Source organism: Corvus kubaryi, unplaced genomic scaffold (assembly GCF_017639235.1).
Source record: "Corvus kubaryi isolate FWS band 111438036 unplaced genomic scaffold, C.kubaryi_AGA036_p1.0 65279, whole genome shotgun sequence".
In the NCBI taxonomy this organism is placed as follows: Eukaryota; Metazoa; Chordata; class Aves; order Passeriformes; family Corvidae; genus Corvus; species Corvus kubaryi.
Window position 1 is genome coordinate 137602 of NW_024581886.1, and position 17246 is coordinate 154847.

Below are 17246 nucleotides of genomic sequence, written 5' to 3' on the forward strand. Positions count from 1 at the left end.
CTGACTTGTCAGCTTGGTTTACAAAGTTGCTTGTCTGAACTGCAGCAGCGCAAGCATGGAAGTGGGAATGGGCTGGAATGGGAAGTGGGATGGGATGATCAGGAGTAAATGATCCTGACTGGAGGTGTTGGGCTGGCCAGGGAGAGAGCAGCTGGTGAAGCAAACCAGGGGAACAGTGGGAAGAGTCAGACAGGGCTGGGGCACTGGAGCAGATGAGAGTAAAGATTCCCTGGAGCCTGCTCTGAAGCTGTGGAAGAGTTCTGCGTGTGGGAAATGCTGGGCACAGCTCCACCTGCACAGTGTGTTGTGTTTTCCAGAGAAAGGGGCAGGACTGCTGCAGACATGAAACAATTACTCTGAAACAATGGGATTTTATGATTTAGCCTGTTCTAGTGCCCATGCTCCTGCACAAGTGTTGGCTGTATTTGAATTTTAAGGTGTTTTTAGCAAAAGGCTCATGTCCAGTCAGGTATCCTGTTACCATTTGGGAACACCTGCCATAGTTTTCATCCTGTATCCCACATGTATCTCAGCACTAAAATATCTCCCTGTGACAGAGGGTAATGGCAGAGTAAATGATGAGAAATGGGGGTTTGGGGTCAGCAGGTGAACCTGTGTGACCCCAGCACTGCTGTGTGCACACACCGTGAGCCACTGCTTGGGATTAAATTCCTGAAGCTGCCAGCTCTTCCCTTAAATTTCCAGGTGCCAGTGCAACAACCACATCATTAATTACCCTTTGTTTAGAGTTTCAGCAACCAGCAGTTCCATCAAAGAAACTATTTCAGAACTGGTGAGCTTCACTACAGAGAGCTGTGAGCCAGACTGTCCAGCTGCCCCTAAACTGATTAACAGAACCAAAAACAGCCTGAGCTTGCAGTGGAAGGTAAGAACCAAACCTGGGGCTGAGTGAATCTGCTGGATTCCTGTGCAGTGTATTTAAATCAGCTTGGTCAGTAATTTAATGCGTACTGTAGGCGTTGCCTTTTAAGTTGCCCAGTGAAGATTGATAATGAAATTATTATTTCCTTCCTCTTCCTTTCAATGTTTGCTGAGTTTCTTGCCTGCAGCTTTAGTGTGACAGAGTTGGTAGCAAGGCTCTTCTGAACTGGCAGAGAGGAGAAAACAGAGCATTTATATCTTTGCCTGAGATCCTGGATGATAAATAGATATGGCTTAATGTTCTTTTAGTTATTCTGACCCATTCAGACTAAATTTGTTTGGATGGTTTTATAGATTTTCATTTTTAGTTTGACTTCTGATTGTAAGCACTATCCGTGGAGACTTTTATCTGTGTTTTCTTGGGTTTTCATATTTTTCTTATGATTATGCTGAAAAATGGTTCCAGCTAAATGACTTCAGTGAAATTATTTGTATAATCTGTCCTTAGAAAATGAACAAGTTCCCATTTCATGTGTCAAGTGTTGTTTGTGTTAACCCTTAGATTGCTCAGGCAGGTGGTGAGCACACAGTGCAAGGCACAAGAAAAGAGCTCTAAGAATATAATTTGCTTTCTTCATAGAATAAAACCATTCAAAAATTCATATTCTAATCAGAACTAAAAGAAGTAGCACAGCAGCCTTGTTTTAAAAGGCAGTTGGAGTTTATAATATTCAATGTGTAAAAATATTTATAAAAGTACAACCACTTGATTTTAACTCTTTTTTTCATTGTTTCTTTCTTTTCAGTCCTCAAATGACAATGGTTCCAAAATAACTAATTTTCTTTTAGAATGGGATGAGGTAAGAGCTTTTCTAGTACAAAAAAAAAGTCATAATGACATCTGTTCAGCAATTACACTTAAAAATACTTTTTGCTTAGGCACAGCAGCTATTCTGGTGCAACTCTCCAGACAATTTTAAAGGGACAAATGATCAGTGTGAGGGGACAGTATAAAACTGCCTCATTTGTCATCCAGAGCATCATTAATTCCTGTGTTCTCTATAAATGGATGAGCATTTGGCATCTTTGGGAAGTGTCATGAATCTCCCTTAGCTCTTGAGCATCTTGCTGAGATGTATTACAAAGGGATAAATGTGTTTTCTTCCAAAATGTGTTCTGTTTTCAGCTGCAATGTTCTTATCACCATTTGATCAGATCTACAGTACCAAAAGTAATCAGATATCTCAATCCAAATGCGGTTTATGAGCAAGACTGCTTGGGGTGACCATCAGCAGACTCAGGATAACTATGATACATTAGATTTGGCATTTCCAAGGCCCAGTAATTTCTTTTTGAATTACTGTTAAATGAGTGAAATGACATTTCTCCTGGGAGATGTCCCTGCCCATGGAACAAGATAAGCTATGAGGTCCCTCCCAACCCAAACCAGTCTGAGATTCTGGGATTTAGGAAGATGTAGAGTGAAGAGGGTGACCTTGGCAGGGATCAGGGAGTGACTGTGGATCCCCCTTTTTTCCAGGGGAAGAATGGCCCCTTCAAGGAGTGTTACTACGGGCACCTGAAGCAGTACAAGCTCACCAGGCTCACTCCCTCCACCAGATACTCCCTGAGACTGGCTGCTAAAAACGACATTGGAATGAGGTAACCAGGAGCCCAGGGGGTACCAACTGATGCGTTTCCCCCTGGATTACATCAGCTGCTGCTCACCCTTGTTCCAAATCTCCTCCCCAGTGGGTTCAGTGAGACGGTGACGTTCGGCACGGCCGGGGTGGTGCCGCCGGCCCCGGCGCCGCCCACGCTGCTGGAAGCGGGGGTGGCCTGGATGGCCCTGGCATGGAGCCCTCCTGCAGGAGTGGCCTCGGATGACTCCCTCACCTACAGCCTGGACATGGAGGAAGAAGGCTCTGTAAGTGCTGGGCTTAGTGTGGAAACTTTGTAGTGCTGAAATAAAAATGAACTTTTTTTTTACCTTCCGATAAATGGTCGGCAAGTATTGCATGGAATTCATGACAGACATGAAGTATTGCATGGGATTCATGGCAGAGAGAGAAAACATTGCATGGAACTCATGCCACAAAGTATTGCATGGGATTCATGCCACAGAGATCAAATATTGCATGGAATTCATGGCAGAGATAAAGTATTGTGTGCAATTCATGGCACAGAAGTGAAGTTCAAGCTAAAAAAAATGGGATTGACCCACTCTGGGTTTTGTTTTATCTTAAAAATCAGTGATTGTCTTCATCCTTATTTTCTCTCTTTCCCAGGGCTATGGATTCCAGCCCCAGTACAATGGAGATGAGCTCTCATGCACTTTAAGAAACCTGAGGAGGAGTACATCCTATAAGTTCAGGGTTTGTATTATAGTTTGTTCCTGATTTCATGTTTCATTCCTAGTTTCCTGGGCTTTGGCATTTTCCAACAAATTTTTTACCTTGGTATGGAGACAGCAGGAATTCACCTGTTGTCTCAGCAATTATCTGTTGTTAGAGCAGGTTTTGGTGAAGTTCAGATCAGATTTTTTGCACCACCTAATTTTGGTTTAAATGGTTGTCTTTATTTTGGTTGGTTTTTTAACAGATTTTTTTTTTTTTGATCAGCAGCATGTTTATCCTCATGTATTGTCAACATATATTATTGTCATTAAACAAACCATTGTTTGTCTATTCTGTTCACTCCTCCAACAGCTCTTTGCCTACAACAGTGAAGGAAAGAGCAGCCCCAGTGAGGTGGTGGAGCACAGCACCAAACCTGACCGGCCCGGAGCCCCGAGTAAACCTGTTGTAAAGGGCAAGATCCATCCCCACAGTGTGAGAGTCACGTGGGGTAGGTGCCTTGGGGTGTTTCAGTGCTGCTGGGGTGGGACAGCCTCTCTCAGATTACATGAGAAGGAACTCAGGCTGATTATTTCTCTGCAGGTATTGTTATTGCAGGAGAAATACTCAAGATTACCCAAAAATTGTTTATTTTGGGCCTGTAGTAGCCCAGTGTTGTTTGTTCATTTTAGGGAAGCAGTCCTAATACCCTTTAGGTTTACTGTGATGCTGAAATAATTCTTATGTTCACTTAAAAAATAAAAGCTGATACCTGAAATTGGGAGTGTTTTCCCAGTTACTCCTCCTGGCATAATCATGATTAATAATAGGAGAAAAATTGCTCTGAAAATTGTATTGTGAATAATTAAGTACACTGGTTTCTATTGCTGGTTGACTTTTCTGTTTGAATGAATATGTTCTCTGGAAAAGCTGATAACAAAACAATGCCTTGATACTAAATCTTCTGTAACTTACGGTGTTGATTTCTTTCAGAACCCCCCAAGGATAACGGAGGATCAGACATTTCTAAATACTTTCTGGAAATCTCCGAGGCATCAGTTGGTAAGGAATCACCTTTGGCTACTAATACAGTACTGAGTCTCCATCCCTGGAGGTATTTAATTCACATTTAGATGTGGGACATGGTTTAGACTTGGATTTTGGAAATGTTTTCCAACCTAAATGACACTTTACTCCCACAGTCACTTCTGTTTTCACACGTGTGTGTTGTGTTATACATGTTCTCTGCATAATTAATAATTTCAAATTGATTCTGTGGCTTGACTACCTTAATAATTGTGTGAGAGAATTTTCAGGTGGGTTTTTAGAAAGGTTTGGAAGTGTAAAGTGCTTTTCCTTCTCTCAGGAGGGAGGTGGGAGCCCATTTACAGCGGAGCCCAGCGGGAGCACGTCTGTGACCACCTCAGGCCTGGCACCTCCTACAGACTGCGAGTGTCCTGTGCCAGTAAAGGTGGGGAGAGCCAGGTGAGCAACAGGAGGGGAAAGGTGCTTCTGGAAACCATTTCTGTTTATGTTTGAGCCAAATGCTTTGTGTTTGTGCTCTGCAATGACCTGTGTCCCTGGCAGGCCTCTGATGTCACGACTGTCATGACGGCGGCCGTTCCCCCCGGGCCTTGTCCTGCCCCGGCCCTGGTAGGCAAAGCCAAGCCCAAGGAAATCACTTTGCAGTGGGGTAAGCACCAGAGTTTGAGTAAAACACTGCTCTGATTTCAGTCATCCAAATTAAAAATCTTCAGGGGGAAAAAAAGTAAAACTAAAAATATAGAGATGCTGTCCATAGCCTTAGAGGTTTTTTGGGCTTGGGGTGGGGTCTTTGGTTTGTTTTGTGGGATTTTTTTAAGAAGACCAAAGCTTCTGTCCACCTCTGGTAGGGTGATACTTAAGTGAGACTTAAGCAGACATAAATATTTTCCAGGCAGAAAGCTTCCTGCCTGCCCATGACTGACACCTGCATGGCAATTTAAAAATCAACTCTTGTTTTCTTACTGTTACCTCAGTAAAGGAGATAAGCAAAAATTAGTGAAGGTACACTGTTTTGTGAAGAAAACAGGGAAAAAAATGAAAAAAAACCCCTGATTAAGGCCATCTTAAACTAATTATCAGTATCTGGGGGGGAAAAGCAAGCTTCATGAAGTGCTTCTGCTCAGATATATGACAAAGAGCCTGCCCTAACAGGGAATTCAGAAGGTAATAGGAAAATCCAATCTCTTTTTGTTTCCCAGGCCCCCCAGCTGTGGATGGAGGCTCTGAGATCACAGAGTATCTCCTGGAGATGGCCAGCTCGGAGCAGGAAGAGCGTAGGGTGGTTTATCAGGGCCCAGCAGCTGAGTTTGGAGTGACCAACCTGCTTCCAGGGAGAACCTACTGCTTCTGGCTCCGGGCAGGGAACAAAGTTGGGGTAACCACTGCACTCACCACATCTCTGCTTGTACACGAGGGACAGGAGTGATGGTGCTGAGGGGGTTTTGTAGCCTGTGTTGTGTGAACCTCTTGATGTTTGTGCCTTTGGAAGTGTTGGATGTGTTACCCCCAGCTCAGGCTCTGCAGATGGTGGGGTGGGAACAGCATTGTGTGGAGAGGGGTGTGTGCAGGCCATGCCAGGTTGGGACAAGGGTGGGATAAATGTTGGTTGCATAAAAGTCTTTGTGAAACAGTCCCCAGCTGCTGCTGGAAGGCAGATCCTGGCTGGGGGAGGGAGGAGTTACACAACGCTGGCAGGGGGAGGATCTCAGATATCCTGTGGGAGCGGGGCCAGCTTCAAGTACCTGGAAGGAATCTGAAACTGAGCCCTGAACTCTGCTGTTTATTTCCCTGTCAAGTGAAAAAATAGTTTGTTTGCTTGACTTGCACATCAGTTTTTGCCCTGGTGCTGTTGCTGTGTTCATACAGTTGTGTTTTCCTGCAGTTTGGCCCCCACTCTGAGAAGGCAGAGCTTTGCACTGCTCCAGGACCCCCTGAGCAGTGCTGCAAACCCCTGATAACCTGCAAAAGTGCAACTTGTGCTGTGGTGTCGTGGGAGGTAGGTGTTGGTGGCTTCCAGTGCCACCCAAATTAGTGTTAGGCTTTTAGAACTGTAGTGACACATTTATGATACACAGAAATGAGAGAAATGGTATGTGTAGAGCTGGAATATTTTAAGCCCATTTCTTTATAGATGTCTGTGTTGGGTTTGTAAACTTTGGGAGTTATTAATTGGAATTTTAACTGGACAAATTGGGTGACATTTAATCCTCCTCATGTTGTGGTAATTAATATATAGTGAATTAATTCTTCTGAGTGGTAAGAGATTGTGAGTCAGTCAAAGTTCTGGTGTGAACTGTGGTGGTGTTACAGCCACGTGTCACCTTTTCACTTCAAGTCCCTTGGAACGGACCTCAGGTTTCAACCCCAGTGCTTCTAAAGGTTGGATTTGGTGATCTTGGAGGTCTTTATCAACCTTTTCTGTGACTCTCCCCCAGTGTCTCAGTGTAACAGAGCTCCCCCTGGGTGCTGTTGGTGTGTAAGTGCAAGAGCTGAGCAGAATTTCTCCCTCACCCCGCAGAGCCCGGCGTGCAACGGAGCAGAAATCACCGAGTACAGGCTGGACTGGGGCCAGGTGGAGGGGTCCATGCACATCATCTACACTGGCCCCTGCCAGAGCTATGAGGTCAAGGGGCTCACACCTGCAACCACCTATTACTGCAGAGTCCAGGTAGGAAAAGCTTTTTGGTGCCACTGGGCACTTGCAGTTTGGGGAGAAACTCCAGCTAGAGAGGAATAAAGTCATGTGCTGTCACCTGCTCATGCAGTAGAGAAGGTAATTGGGAAAAACACTTCCCCTTCTCCCCAGTCCCTCCTCATTCCCTGTGTCTGGAAGAGTTTAGATCCAGTGTGCTGTGAAATACCAGTTGCTTTGCCCTGTTGACATTTTATTCAGGAGGTTTTCCATTCTCTTCCATGTTGCTTTTAAGAACACATGGAAGGCTGTGAGAGCTGTGCCTGCCTGGCTGGGTAACAGGGATTTGGTAACTCCTCTGTGGTGTCTTTCAGGCTGTGAACGTGGCTGGGGTGGGGCTGTTTGGGGACACGAGCGTGGTGAGCACCCCCCCATCCGTGCCTGCAGCCGTGGCCGTGCTCCACTTACTTGAAGAGGATCAGATGGAAATTTCCCCTCCTTTCTCCACGTGCCTTGCAATCCAGTGGGAAGAGCCCTGCTGCCACGGGGCAGAGATCACAGGCTACAACATCGAGTATGGGGAAAAGCAGCTGGTCACTGTGGGGAGAAACACAACCCATGTCCTTGAGAATCTGCTGCCTGACACCCTGTACAGGTAAGAATTATTCTGAAACCACATTTGTAGGATTTAGAAGTCCTTTGAGGGTAGTGCTTTAAGTTTTTAGAGCATTTTTTCATGCAGCTTACAGACTATTTGCTTGATTCACCCTGCAACTCCAAAACTCCTAAAATTGTCACATCCAGACTCAAAACGTGTTGTTGGCAGGAGTGAGATCGTGGTTGGTGTTAAGGTTCATGTTCTGTCTCAAAGCCAAGACTTTAAGGTTTCTGGGTTTAGAATTTTTCATTGGGATGTTCAGGTGTGTGGCCAAAAGAGGATGGATGGACAGGTAAGAGCAGAGCAGGTGTTTCTGTGACCTCAGTCTTGGTTAAAGCTGAATTCAGATTTAATTTCTAACTGCATCTTAATTGCTTTACTGTTTGGAGTTTTATTCTGTATGCATTTTGTTACCCAGCACTTTTCCTGACCATGTGGCTGCTCTCTCCCATTCCCAGGATCAGGATACAGGCCATCAACAGCTTTGGAGTCGGTCCTTTCAGTCATTCCATGAAAGCCAAAACCAAACCACTACCTCCTGACCCTCCCCACCTGGAATGTGTGGTCTTCAGCTACCAGAGCCTTAAACTGAAATGGGGAGAAGGGCCCAGCAGAGCTTTAATTCCCAACCCTACACAGTTCAACCTGCAGATGGAGGACAGGTTTGGCAGGTGAGACCAGCAGACCATGAAGGATTTTGTAGTTTTACCACTTCATGTCAAGTTTTTAAGGTGTTTTATGTTACTCTCCCTTCTGTTTGCACCACTGAGTCATTTGGGCTTCCCAGAGTTTGCCCTTTAGTTTGCAGTTTTGCCTCCCATCTTTCAACCAGAAATGCTGTCAACAGCTTGCACCTCTGCTGCTCGTAAACAGTAAATACTATTGAAATAATAACTAATAAATACCTTGCCATCATCCTCTGCTGGCAGGGTTATTTTTGGACATTCTAAACTAAAGTCTGGTCAGCATATAAGAAACAGGGGATGACCAGCTGTGCTTTACCTGGAAATTTCAGTTTAATTTGGACATTCAAGGGTTGTTCTCTTGATTCAGAGGAGTTGGGTCCTACAGCCTCAGTGGGATGCCCAACAGGGCAGGGGAGAAACTTGGGACACCCGGAATGCAGCATCACTTCTTTGTCCTTAACTCAAATCTGGGTGTTCCACATCTGATACTGACCTTTGGTGATTGCTGGGTAACTCTGTGTGTGTTCTGTGTCCCCCAGGTTTGTGACAGTCTATAATGGTCCCTGTCACACCTACAAGGTGCAGAGGCTCAGCGAATCCACCACGTACCATTTTCGCATCCAGGCGTACAACGACGCTGGGGAAGGAGCCTTCTCGGAGGTCTGTGCTTTCACCACCACCAAGTCTCCACCTGCACCTCTCAAAGGTGAGCTGACACTGCCCTGGCAACTGCTGAAAGCCACTGATGGGCAGGATTGAGTCCTACAACCTGACCCTCAGCCAGTCTTTGCAAGGACAGAGACACAAACTCGCTCTGAGGGGCTTTGTCTGGGTGTGAAAAGGGCCCTTCTGGTGTGATCACCTGCTGCACTGCAGCTCTTCCACCCCTGAACTGAGCATTCCTACCTTTTCCCAGCTGGAAAGGCATTTTGCAGGGTTATCCATCGAAGTTACAACAGTGTGTAGGCAAGGGAGGGCACAGTTAATTCCTCTGATCTTCACTTTTTAACGTGGACATTAAAGGTCATCATTAAAGTCACTGTGAAGGTCAGTGCTGAGTGCCTGCAGCAAAATTAATTGACTGAACCATGGTTAGGACATAATTTCAGCTCTGCACATGGACAGAAATGCTGGTTTCTGTAGTGACTTGAAAGTGCTGCTCCTCTCTGCAAGCATCATGGGCTCATCTTGGCAGCTCAGAAAGACCCACAAGTGTAACCTACACAGAACACAATCATAATTTTTTAAGCTCATGTCATCAAATAGAAGAAAAAGAAAGAAAGAAACAAATCTTAATTGCTTAAACTTATTGGAATGAGTTGCCTCTAAGCATGACAGCTGTACATTTGTAGACTCCATTGTTCCTTTTCTAAAACACCAACAAATCACTTTATTTTCCAGCACCCAAAGCAATTCAGCTGGAAGAAAACACTTTTGAAATCACATGGGAGCCTCTACAGCCGATGAAAGGAGATTCCATTGTTTACATCCTTCAGCTTGCTGCTGGCAGAGAGTTTGATCAGGTACCTTTTATGTAGCATCAGGAATGTGAGGGGTTTTTACTGGGAAAAATGATTACAAAAAAAAGATGTGGATATTTCTTGTGGAAGGCATCCCTGCCCATGGCAGAGGGTGGAATGAGATAGGCTTTAAGATCCCTTCCAACCCAAACCATGCTGTGATTCCATGATTTGAAGGTTGAAATTCTGTTTGGGAAGGTGACAGGGAGTATTTTCATTTCAGAAAATGTGAAGTGGGTGAGCACTGGTTTATCCTGTTCTCCCAACAATTCCTTTAACTCTTGATTCTTAAATCTTCTGGTGTGTGGTACCACTGCCTCTGTTAATCAGAGTCGACACTGGTGGAGGAGCTTTAGGGAAGAAAATGCAGGATGATTTTTTCCTCCTTTCTGAGCCTCCCAGCCCAGGTGAGGCCTCAGCATGGGGCGTGGCAGGAAACTTAAATGAATCATGAATTGGGCAGAAATTTAAGCTGCCGTTTTATGAAGTTGAGTCAAGGAGGGCAACTCCAGGATGGAGCAGGACAGGCAGTTCCAGGTGCTGCTGCTGAGTGAGGTGCTCCTGACTGAAGTGGCTCCTGTCTCCTGCAGGTGTACAAGGGCCCGGAGCCCTGGTTCCGGCTGCCGGCCGCGCAGACGAACTGTGAGTACCGCGCGCGTGTCTGCGCCGGCCGCCAGTGCCACGACTTGCCGGGCTGCCCGGAGCTCTACGGCCCCTACAGCCCCAGCGCCGTGTTCTGCTGCCAGCGCCGCGAGCCGGGCCCCGCCGCAGCCCAGCCCGGCGCCGAGCTGGCACAGAGCAGGAAGCGGCTGCGCGAGGAGCGCGTCATCGCCATCGCGCTGCTCTGCGGCTTCGCCGTGGTCGCCATCCTCTTCGCCGTGGTCATCCAGTACTTCGTCATCAAGTAGGGCAGAGCTGGCCCCGCTCAGCTGTCTGTACAGAGCTCTCTGGGGTATTTATGGGTAGTTCAATGGAATCCTAGCTGGGAACCCCTCGCTCCGTGCGTTCCCGCTCCTGCTGCTGGCTGCCGGCGAGGCTGGCTTGGCAGATCCTTTCCAAATGCTGGACACAGATTTCCTGTAGAAAGGGTGATCCTGGGGCATCTGCAATCAGGGTGAGCTGTTAGAGAACAGCAGTCAGCTGCCTTACGGTGCACACTGGGGGGATGTGCACGCTCCTCCTCTCTCCCCATCCCAGCCAGTTGGAGAGGGAAGGCATTGCTAGAGCAGTCCTTTCCCAGCACCACCAGAGCAGCGGGAGGCGATGGCTGTTCCATCAGGTTTCGCTGTAGTTTGATATCCATGAAATCCAGCAGCACAAGTGCTTGAGCTTAGAGCAGAACTGCAGAGCCTACTAGAGCATACCACATTTACTAGACTGTAGAAGGAAAGCAGAATATTGACTTAGTGATATTACTACTTTACAGTTATTTTAATACTTGGGATTCAGTAATAATCATTTCGAGTGTTGGAGTAGAGGGTGCCAGGGTTTTTTAGGGTTTTAATCCAAACCAATGCCAGCAGGACGTGGCGCTCTGCCGGGATGCCCAGGAAAGGCTCTGCCCGGAATGTTCCTGCTGTCCTGAGCAGCTTTGGCCCAATCCACATTTCACTCTCAGTGCCTGAGAGAAAAGTAATTCCCTGTGCAGCATGCTCAGAACAGCACAGGAGTTGTCTTTAAGGAGAAAGAGTGCATTTATGATAAATGTTACACTATTTGGCTCAAACTGAGCAAATGTTTTTGTACTATTATTAACCTAAAAAATAAAAAGTTCAGCCTGCTTTGGGTGCCCTTCTAACTTAACCCCAACAAGCAAATTGTACGTGAGAGAACTCTTTTTAGATAACGTTTATAAAATGTTTTAAACTTGCTATCCCAGTGGTAGCAGCTTCACATTCCATGGTTTTCCTGTTGGGAATGTTCAGCCTGCTATGAACTTGTCTGAAACTCGTCCTGGTCGGCTGGGGGATATTTTTGTGGACACTGTGCACTACATTTGACTGTTGTGTTCCATCTGCTTGTGAATCCCTGAGGAGGAGCCTGGCAGCTCCTGGCTCCATTAGGTCAAAGCTTTTGAAAGCTGGAACTCACAAATTTCCAATGTTTCAGGATGGGTCTTGCCAACAGCGTTTGGAATATGCCACAGAACGGTAGATTTTAGGGTATTTTGCAAAGTCTGTGGCTCCACTTGGGCCATCAGAGCGATGCACTTGTAGGTGGGAGGGTGGATGTGACAGAGCTACAGGCGACGTGTTTCCAGTAATTAATTAATCACTTTAAGGGTCTTTCTCCTAGAGCAGTTGAGGAATAACGTTGTGTTAGAGTTTGAGGCATTGTGTTGTATTTCACATGTGGAAAACCTAAATTATGACCTAGTATCACTTAATCCTCTTCACAGTAGATTGATGGTGCAATCTGAAATTAATCTTTTCAAAGTGTACTCTTCATTTTTGTACTCTATTTATTTTGATTAAAAGTCCTGGAAAGAAAAAAAAAAAGTATGTTTGAATGTATTGTTCTACTTGTAGCAGAACTTTAAGTTAATCATTTATTATATCATAGAAATCTCTCCCTCCAGTGTCAGAAAGAGTTTTATACAGATAGTAGTCTTTAGTTTGCAGAAGAGTTTACAATCCGTCTTTATTTTCCTCATAGTCTCCCTTTAGCAGATAAACTGCCTGCAGCAGATCTCCGTTGCCAAAGGGTTCTTTCTTAACTCCTTAGAACCAACTTGTAGAGAGGTTTATTTGGCAGTAATAGTCCTGATCATTTAAAAGAGAAATTAGGATTGCAGAGTAAATACTAACAAGTCATGACTGCTAAAAAATGAAATCCTTTTGTAATTGCCACAAAATGCTTATATTTCCAGAAAATATCCAGGATTTATACTGCAGTAGGGATTTTCCATCAGCTGTTGTCCATTCCAGAAGGATGTACCCTCGTGGCATTAATGTATTTTAGGTATCTTCAGTTTTCTTGTATTGTCATTTTTGAGGTATCTCAAATGTATGTTAAAGCTGCCATGCATTGTATTACTAAATTGTAACTATCAAATAGATAATATATTTAATACAGCCAATAAATAATACAAATGTATTCAAATTTGACTCCGGGCTCCTGTAGTTTTTGGGATTTAGTCTTACTTGTGTCATGTGTGATTTAAGGGGAGGGAACATGATCAGTGTCATTGAGAGCTGAACTAACTTTTCTTCCAGGAAAATGGAGCCCTTGGAATATCACTTCCATTTCCCCTCATGCTGCAGGAAGGACCTGCAATTCCCAGGTGAGGTGGAGCAGTTCTTTGGTACTGGAAATTGAATTGTTTGGGGCAGTTTTCCATCATTTTGTGTTGACTCAGGGCCTTTCCCCCTCGAGCTCTTCCCCAGCGTTTGCTGCTGAGTGTGGAATTTCTCCTGATGGTGCCTTAATGAGCTGATGAAGGTAAGATGGGAAAGGCTTTTCTTGACCATCAAGTCTTTCCAAAGAGACAGCTGGACACTCAGCCTGGATTTACTTTCCACTTCAGGAAAGATCAGGGATGAGTAGCTGGAAAACGCTGGGGTGGAGGAGGCAAGGGGAGTGGGGACCAGTGTGAGAGAATCCCAAGGGAAGGCTCTGGGAAGCTGGAAGCACACAGCCAGAGGGAGCAGGAACACCCAGCAGCAGGATCTGTCCTGCCACAGTCCTCAGAAATTCCTCCAGAACCCGGGAATGGGGCTCTTGGCAGAGGCAAGAGAGGTATCAGCTACAAAACAAACCTCCTCCGCCTCCTCGGAGCTCAGCTCTTTGCAGCTCAGCGCTTTGCAGCTCTTCTGCTCCCAAGGACTGCTCAAAAGCCAGTTTTGTGGAGCCAAATCATGTGGGATTGGGGCTGGAAAGGTCAGAGCCGAGCACAGGCACTGCATTGTCTGGCAGATCCTGACTCTGACGTTAGGGAGATTCCTGCTGGCCTTTCCAAGAGGCAGAAGCTGTGGCTGGGGTTGTTCTTGCAGATTTAGGCACTTGGACACCTCTCAACAACAAAAGCTGTCCGTGTGCCAGGGCTCTGCTTGGCTGCACCCTGAACACCTCCACACATCCCATCTGGGAAGAAATCCCCAGTGAAGTTTCATACAATTATGGAATGGGTTGGGTTGGGAGGGACCTTAAAGTTCCACTCCTGCCCGACAGGCAGACAGGGATACCTTCCCTTTTCCCAGGTTGCTCCAAGCCCCATCCATCCTGGCCTTGAACACTTCCAGGGATTTAAAATCTATGGGATTTAAATCCTGCAGCCTGAGCAGAGCCACGTGCCCAGGCTGTGCTCCCGATTTCTCCAGCAGATGCCTCCCAGCTGGCCGGCAGCTGCCTGGGATGAACGACCCGCGGCAGGCGGAGGAGTCGGCGCCGGGCCAGGACACGCCGTGACCCCATTTCCTGTTTTCTGATGCTGAAAAGAACCCCAGTGTCTGAGCAGGGAGGAAGGGTGGCTGCTCTTCCATTGGGCCGGCGTGTGGTGCCCATGGAATGTGTCTGCATTTATCCTGGAGCAAAGGAGGCTCAGGGGGGACCTTGTGGCTCTGCACAACTCCCTGACAGGAGGGGGCAGCCGGGGGGGTCGGGCTCTGCTCCCAGGGAACAGGGACAGGGGGAGAGGAAATGGCCTCAGGCTGGGCCAGGGGAGGCTCAGGTTGGACAGCAGGAGGAATTTCTTCATGGAAAAGGTTGTTAAACATCGGAGCTGCCCAGGGAGGTTTGGAGTCGCCATCCCTGGAGGTGTCCAAGGCATGCCTGGAGGTGGCACTCAGAGCTCTGGGCTGGTGACAAGGTGGGGATCGGTCACAGCTTGGACTCAATGGTTTTGGAAGGCTTTTCCAACCTCACTGATCCCGTGATTCCCAGCACAGCTGTGCCCCAGAGGACTGTCCATGAGGAGAAACGTCCATGGCCAGGGTGATGTTTGTCTGTCCTGTGGAAACTGGCTCTCCCTGTCTTCTCGCTGCTGCTTTCCTGGCAGAAATCCTGCAAGTAGCTCCTGGTTGTGCTTCCCAGCCTGAAAAGTCACCTGTGGGTGGGGAGGGTGGCACAGGGGGGACAGAAGAGTCTTGCACTGGGTTTAGGGATAAATCCTGAGCCCCGTGGAAATGAAAACCATAATTTTCTTTCCTGCCTCAGGAATAAATGGTGTGACAGCCCACAGCTCCATGTGCTAAGTTCCAGCCTGATCCCAGCCCATGGAAGAGCTCCTCTCCCGCTCTTTCCTAAAACAAGGGGAAAGAAAACGGATTTTATTTGTTGTCTAAGGTCAGTGGCTGGAATTCCTCCTCCCTCCCTCCCTCCTCCCAGGATGTTTTTGTGTAACACACTCTGACTCACGGAAGTCAAATGACTTGGCCTTGGAGCTGCCTCAGCACAGGGATTCTGGTACAGGAATTCTGGCACAGGAATCCTGTACCTGCCCCTTGTGCTGGGTGAGGGTTTTCCAGCTCCTCCAGGTGCTGCTGGAGCTGTGGGGCTGCTCCTGTTCCCCCCCAGCTGATCCCAGCACCCCCAGACCCCCAAACCCAAGTCAGGGTTGGGATGTGTGTCCATCCAGGTTGGCTGATCCAGGAGCTGAATGCCCTTCTGGCTGTGGGTGGGGAGCACCTGAGTGTGGCCACTGCTGGAGTGGATCAGGAGGAGCAGCTTTTGGTTTCTCCCTGTCTGAGGAGCTGGGATGGGAGTCCCCAGCACAGCCTCTTCCTCCAGACCTGGCTGCAGTCAGACCATCCTGGATAATAACAACACATTGCAACTGCTTCTGGAACATTGCTGATCCCCTGCCTGACAAAATCACAACAAAACTTTATTTTTGGTTCTGTTTTGCCTCAGAAAGTGAGAAACTTTGACAAAACTCACATGGAATGTACTCTAAATGTCTTCCGAATCCAGTCAGCTGCCATGAAAACCAGCTTTAAAAAGCTTCTAAATTTGCTTCCGAAGTGGAACCTGTTATTTTCAGAACAGTGGGAACAGTGGGATTTAGTTAATCCTGGGAATGCCGGCAATTTAAAAAGTGGCTTCAGAACTGTTAATAAAATAACAAAACATCCCTTCCTGCATCACCACAGGGCAGATGGGCTATCTGCAGCAGAGGGAGTGGGGAAAGGGTCACTGAATCCAGCAGTGATGGTTTGTGCATCAGTTGGCCTATATGAATATTTGTAGTAAAATGAATTTCTGCCCTGCCAGGCCGCATCTCCATGGTAACCGCGCTAGGCCGCGTCTCCATGGCAACCCCGCTGGGCCGCGTCTCCATAGTAACGCCGCCCTCCCGGCTTCCGTAGCCGCGCCCCCGCGTCACGTGGCAGGAAACTATGGAGGCAGCCAAGATGGCGTCCCCCAAGAGCGCCCCGAAGGATGCGCAGGTTCCGCGGGGCTCGGGGGGTCCAGGCGGGACCGGGGGGTAACGGGGGGCTCGGGGGACTGAGCGGTGCCTGTGTCCGCCCCGCAGGTGATGGCGCAGATCCTCAAGGACATGGGCATCACCGAGTACGAGCCGCGCGTCATTAACCAGATGCTGGAGTTCGCCTACAGTAAGCGGGGCCGGGCGGGAAGTGCGTGGGGAAACGCCGGGGGGAGCAGGGAGGTGTTGTCTGGAGCAGGGAAGTGCTGTGTGAATCCGTGTTTCCACGGGGGCTCCCCTGTCAGACTCGGTGACCGTGGAGATCTTTTCCGACTGTAATTCTGCGATTTTAAAAAGTAAACAGAGAATCGCAAATCCCAGAGTGGTTTGGGTTGGAAGGGACCTTAAGGAAAATCCAGTCCCACTCCCTGCCATGGGCAGGGACACCTTCCAGTATCCCGGGTTGCTCCAAGCTGTGTCTAACCTGGCCACAGCTTCAGTGCCCTCAGAGAGAAGAATTCCTTCCCAGTATCCTATCCAGTTCTTTCCCAGTATCCCATCCAGCACTGCCCTCGGGCAGTCTGAGCAGTACCCGGAGGCCGCAGAGTTTTCAGTGCCAGCTGGGTGGGGTCGGGATCGGGCTGGGGAGGACTTCATTTAACCCGGCCTCAATCCAGAGCCTGTTTCCCCCAGGATACGTGACCACGATCCTGGAGGATGCCAAGATCTATTCAAGCCATGCCAAGAAGTCCAGCGTGGACGCGGACGACGTGCGCCTGGCGATCCAGTGCCGGACTGACCAGTCCTTCACGTCCCCCCCGCCCCGGGACGTGAGTACGGCCAGGACTGGGCGTCCCAGAGCAGGCTGGGACACAGGGATGAGGCCGGGACACAGGGATGTGGCCAGGACACAGGGATGAGCCTGGGACACAGGGATGAGGTTGGGACACAGGGATATGGCCGGGACACAGGGATGAGGCAGGGACACAGGGATGAGGCAGGGACACAGGGATGTGGCCGGGACACAGGGATGAGGCTGGGACACAGGGATGAGGCAGGGACACGGGGGTGAGCCCAGAACACAGGGATGAGCCTGGGACACAGGGATGAGCCTGGGACACGGG

The 17246-nt window shown here is 48.0% G+C and overlaps 2 protein-coding genes across 4 annotated transcripts in view; both read left to right on the forward strand.

Annotated features, from left to right (window-relative positions):
* The window catches only part of LOC121673198 (fibronectin type-III domain-containing protein 3a-like), a 38978-nt gene extending 26113 nt beyond the window's left edge, over positions 1-12865 (forward strand). For all 3 annotated transcript variants that reach the window (XM_042046301.1, XM_042046302.1, XM_042046300.1), the window contains 17 exons: positions 748-886; positions 1689-1742; positions 2423-2544; positions 2635-2809; positions 3171-3257; positions 3591-3729; positions 4212-4280; positions 4585-4703; positions 4806-4911; positions 5462-5637; positions 6145-6258; positions 6781-6930; positions 7269-7549; positions 8011-8223; positions 8778-8944; positions 9640-9761; positions 10349-12865. In XM_042046301.1, the coding sequence (XP_041902235.1) occupies positions 748-886; positions 1689-1742; positions 2423-2544; positions 2635-2809; positions 3171-3257; positions 3591-3729; positions 4212-4280; positions 4585-4703; positions 4806-4911; positions 5462-5637; positions 6145-6258; positions 6781-6930; positions 7269-7549; positions 8011-8223; positions 8778-8944; positions 9640-9761; positions 10349-10666 (2551 nt within the window). In that variant the 3' untranslated portion in view covers positions 10667-12865. The remainder of the gene's footprint in view (positions 1-747; positions 887-1688; positions 1743-2422; positions 2545-2634; positions 2810-3170; positions 3258-3590; positions 3730-4211; positions 4281-4584; positions 4704-4805; positions 4912-5461; positions 5638-6144; positions 6259-6780; positions 6931-7268; positions 7550-8010; positions 8224-8777; positions 8945-9639; positions 9762-10348) is intronic.
* Positions 12866-16033: 3168 nt separating this feature from the next.
* On the forward strand, positions 16034-17197 carry LOC121673202 (transcription initiation factor TFIID subunit 9-like). Its single transcript, XM_042046308.1, has 3 exons — positions 16034-16144; positions 16231-16312; positions 16816-17197. Exons 1-3 carry the CDS (start codon positions 16094-16096, stop codon positions 17040-17042), a joined length of 360 nt encoding a protein of 119 aa, XP_041902242.1. The 5' UTR covers positions 16034-16093; the 3' UTR covers positions 17043-17197.
* The last annotated feature ends 49 nt before the right edge of the window (positions 17198-17246 follow it).

Bases quoted from the DNA above. Each gene is read 5' to 3' on its own strand.
- LOC121673202 (XM_042046308.1), top strand. From the start codon at position 16,094: ATGGAGGCAGCCAAGATGGCGTCCCCCAAGAGCGCCCCGAAGGATGCG. The intron at 16,145-16,230 runs GTTCCGCGGGGC...TCCGCCCCGCAG, and splicing joins GCGCCCCGAAGGATGCGCAG to GTGATGGCGCAGATCCTCAA. The intron at 16,313-16,815 runs GTAAGCGGGGCC...TGTTTCCCCCAG, and splicing joins GATGCTGGAGTTCGCCTACA to GATACGTGACCACGATCCTG.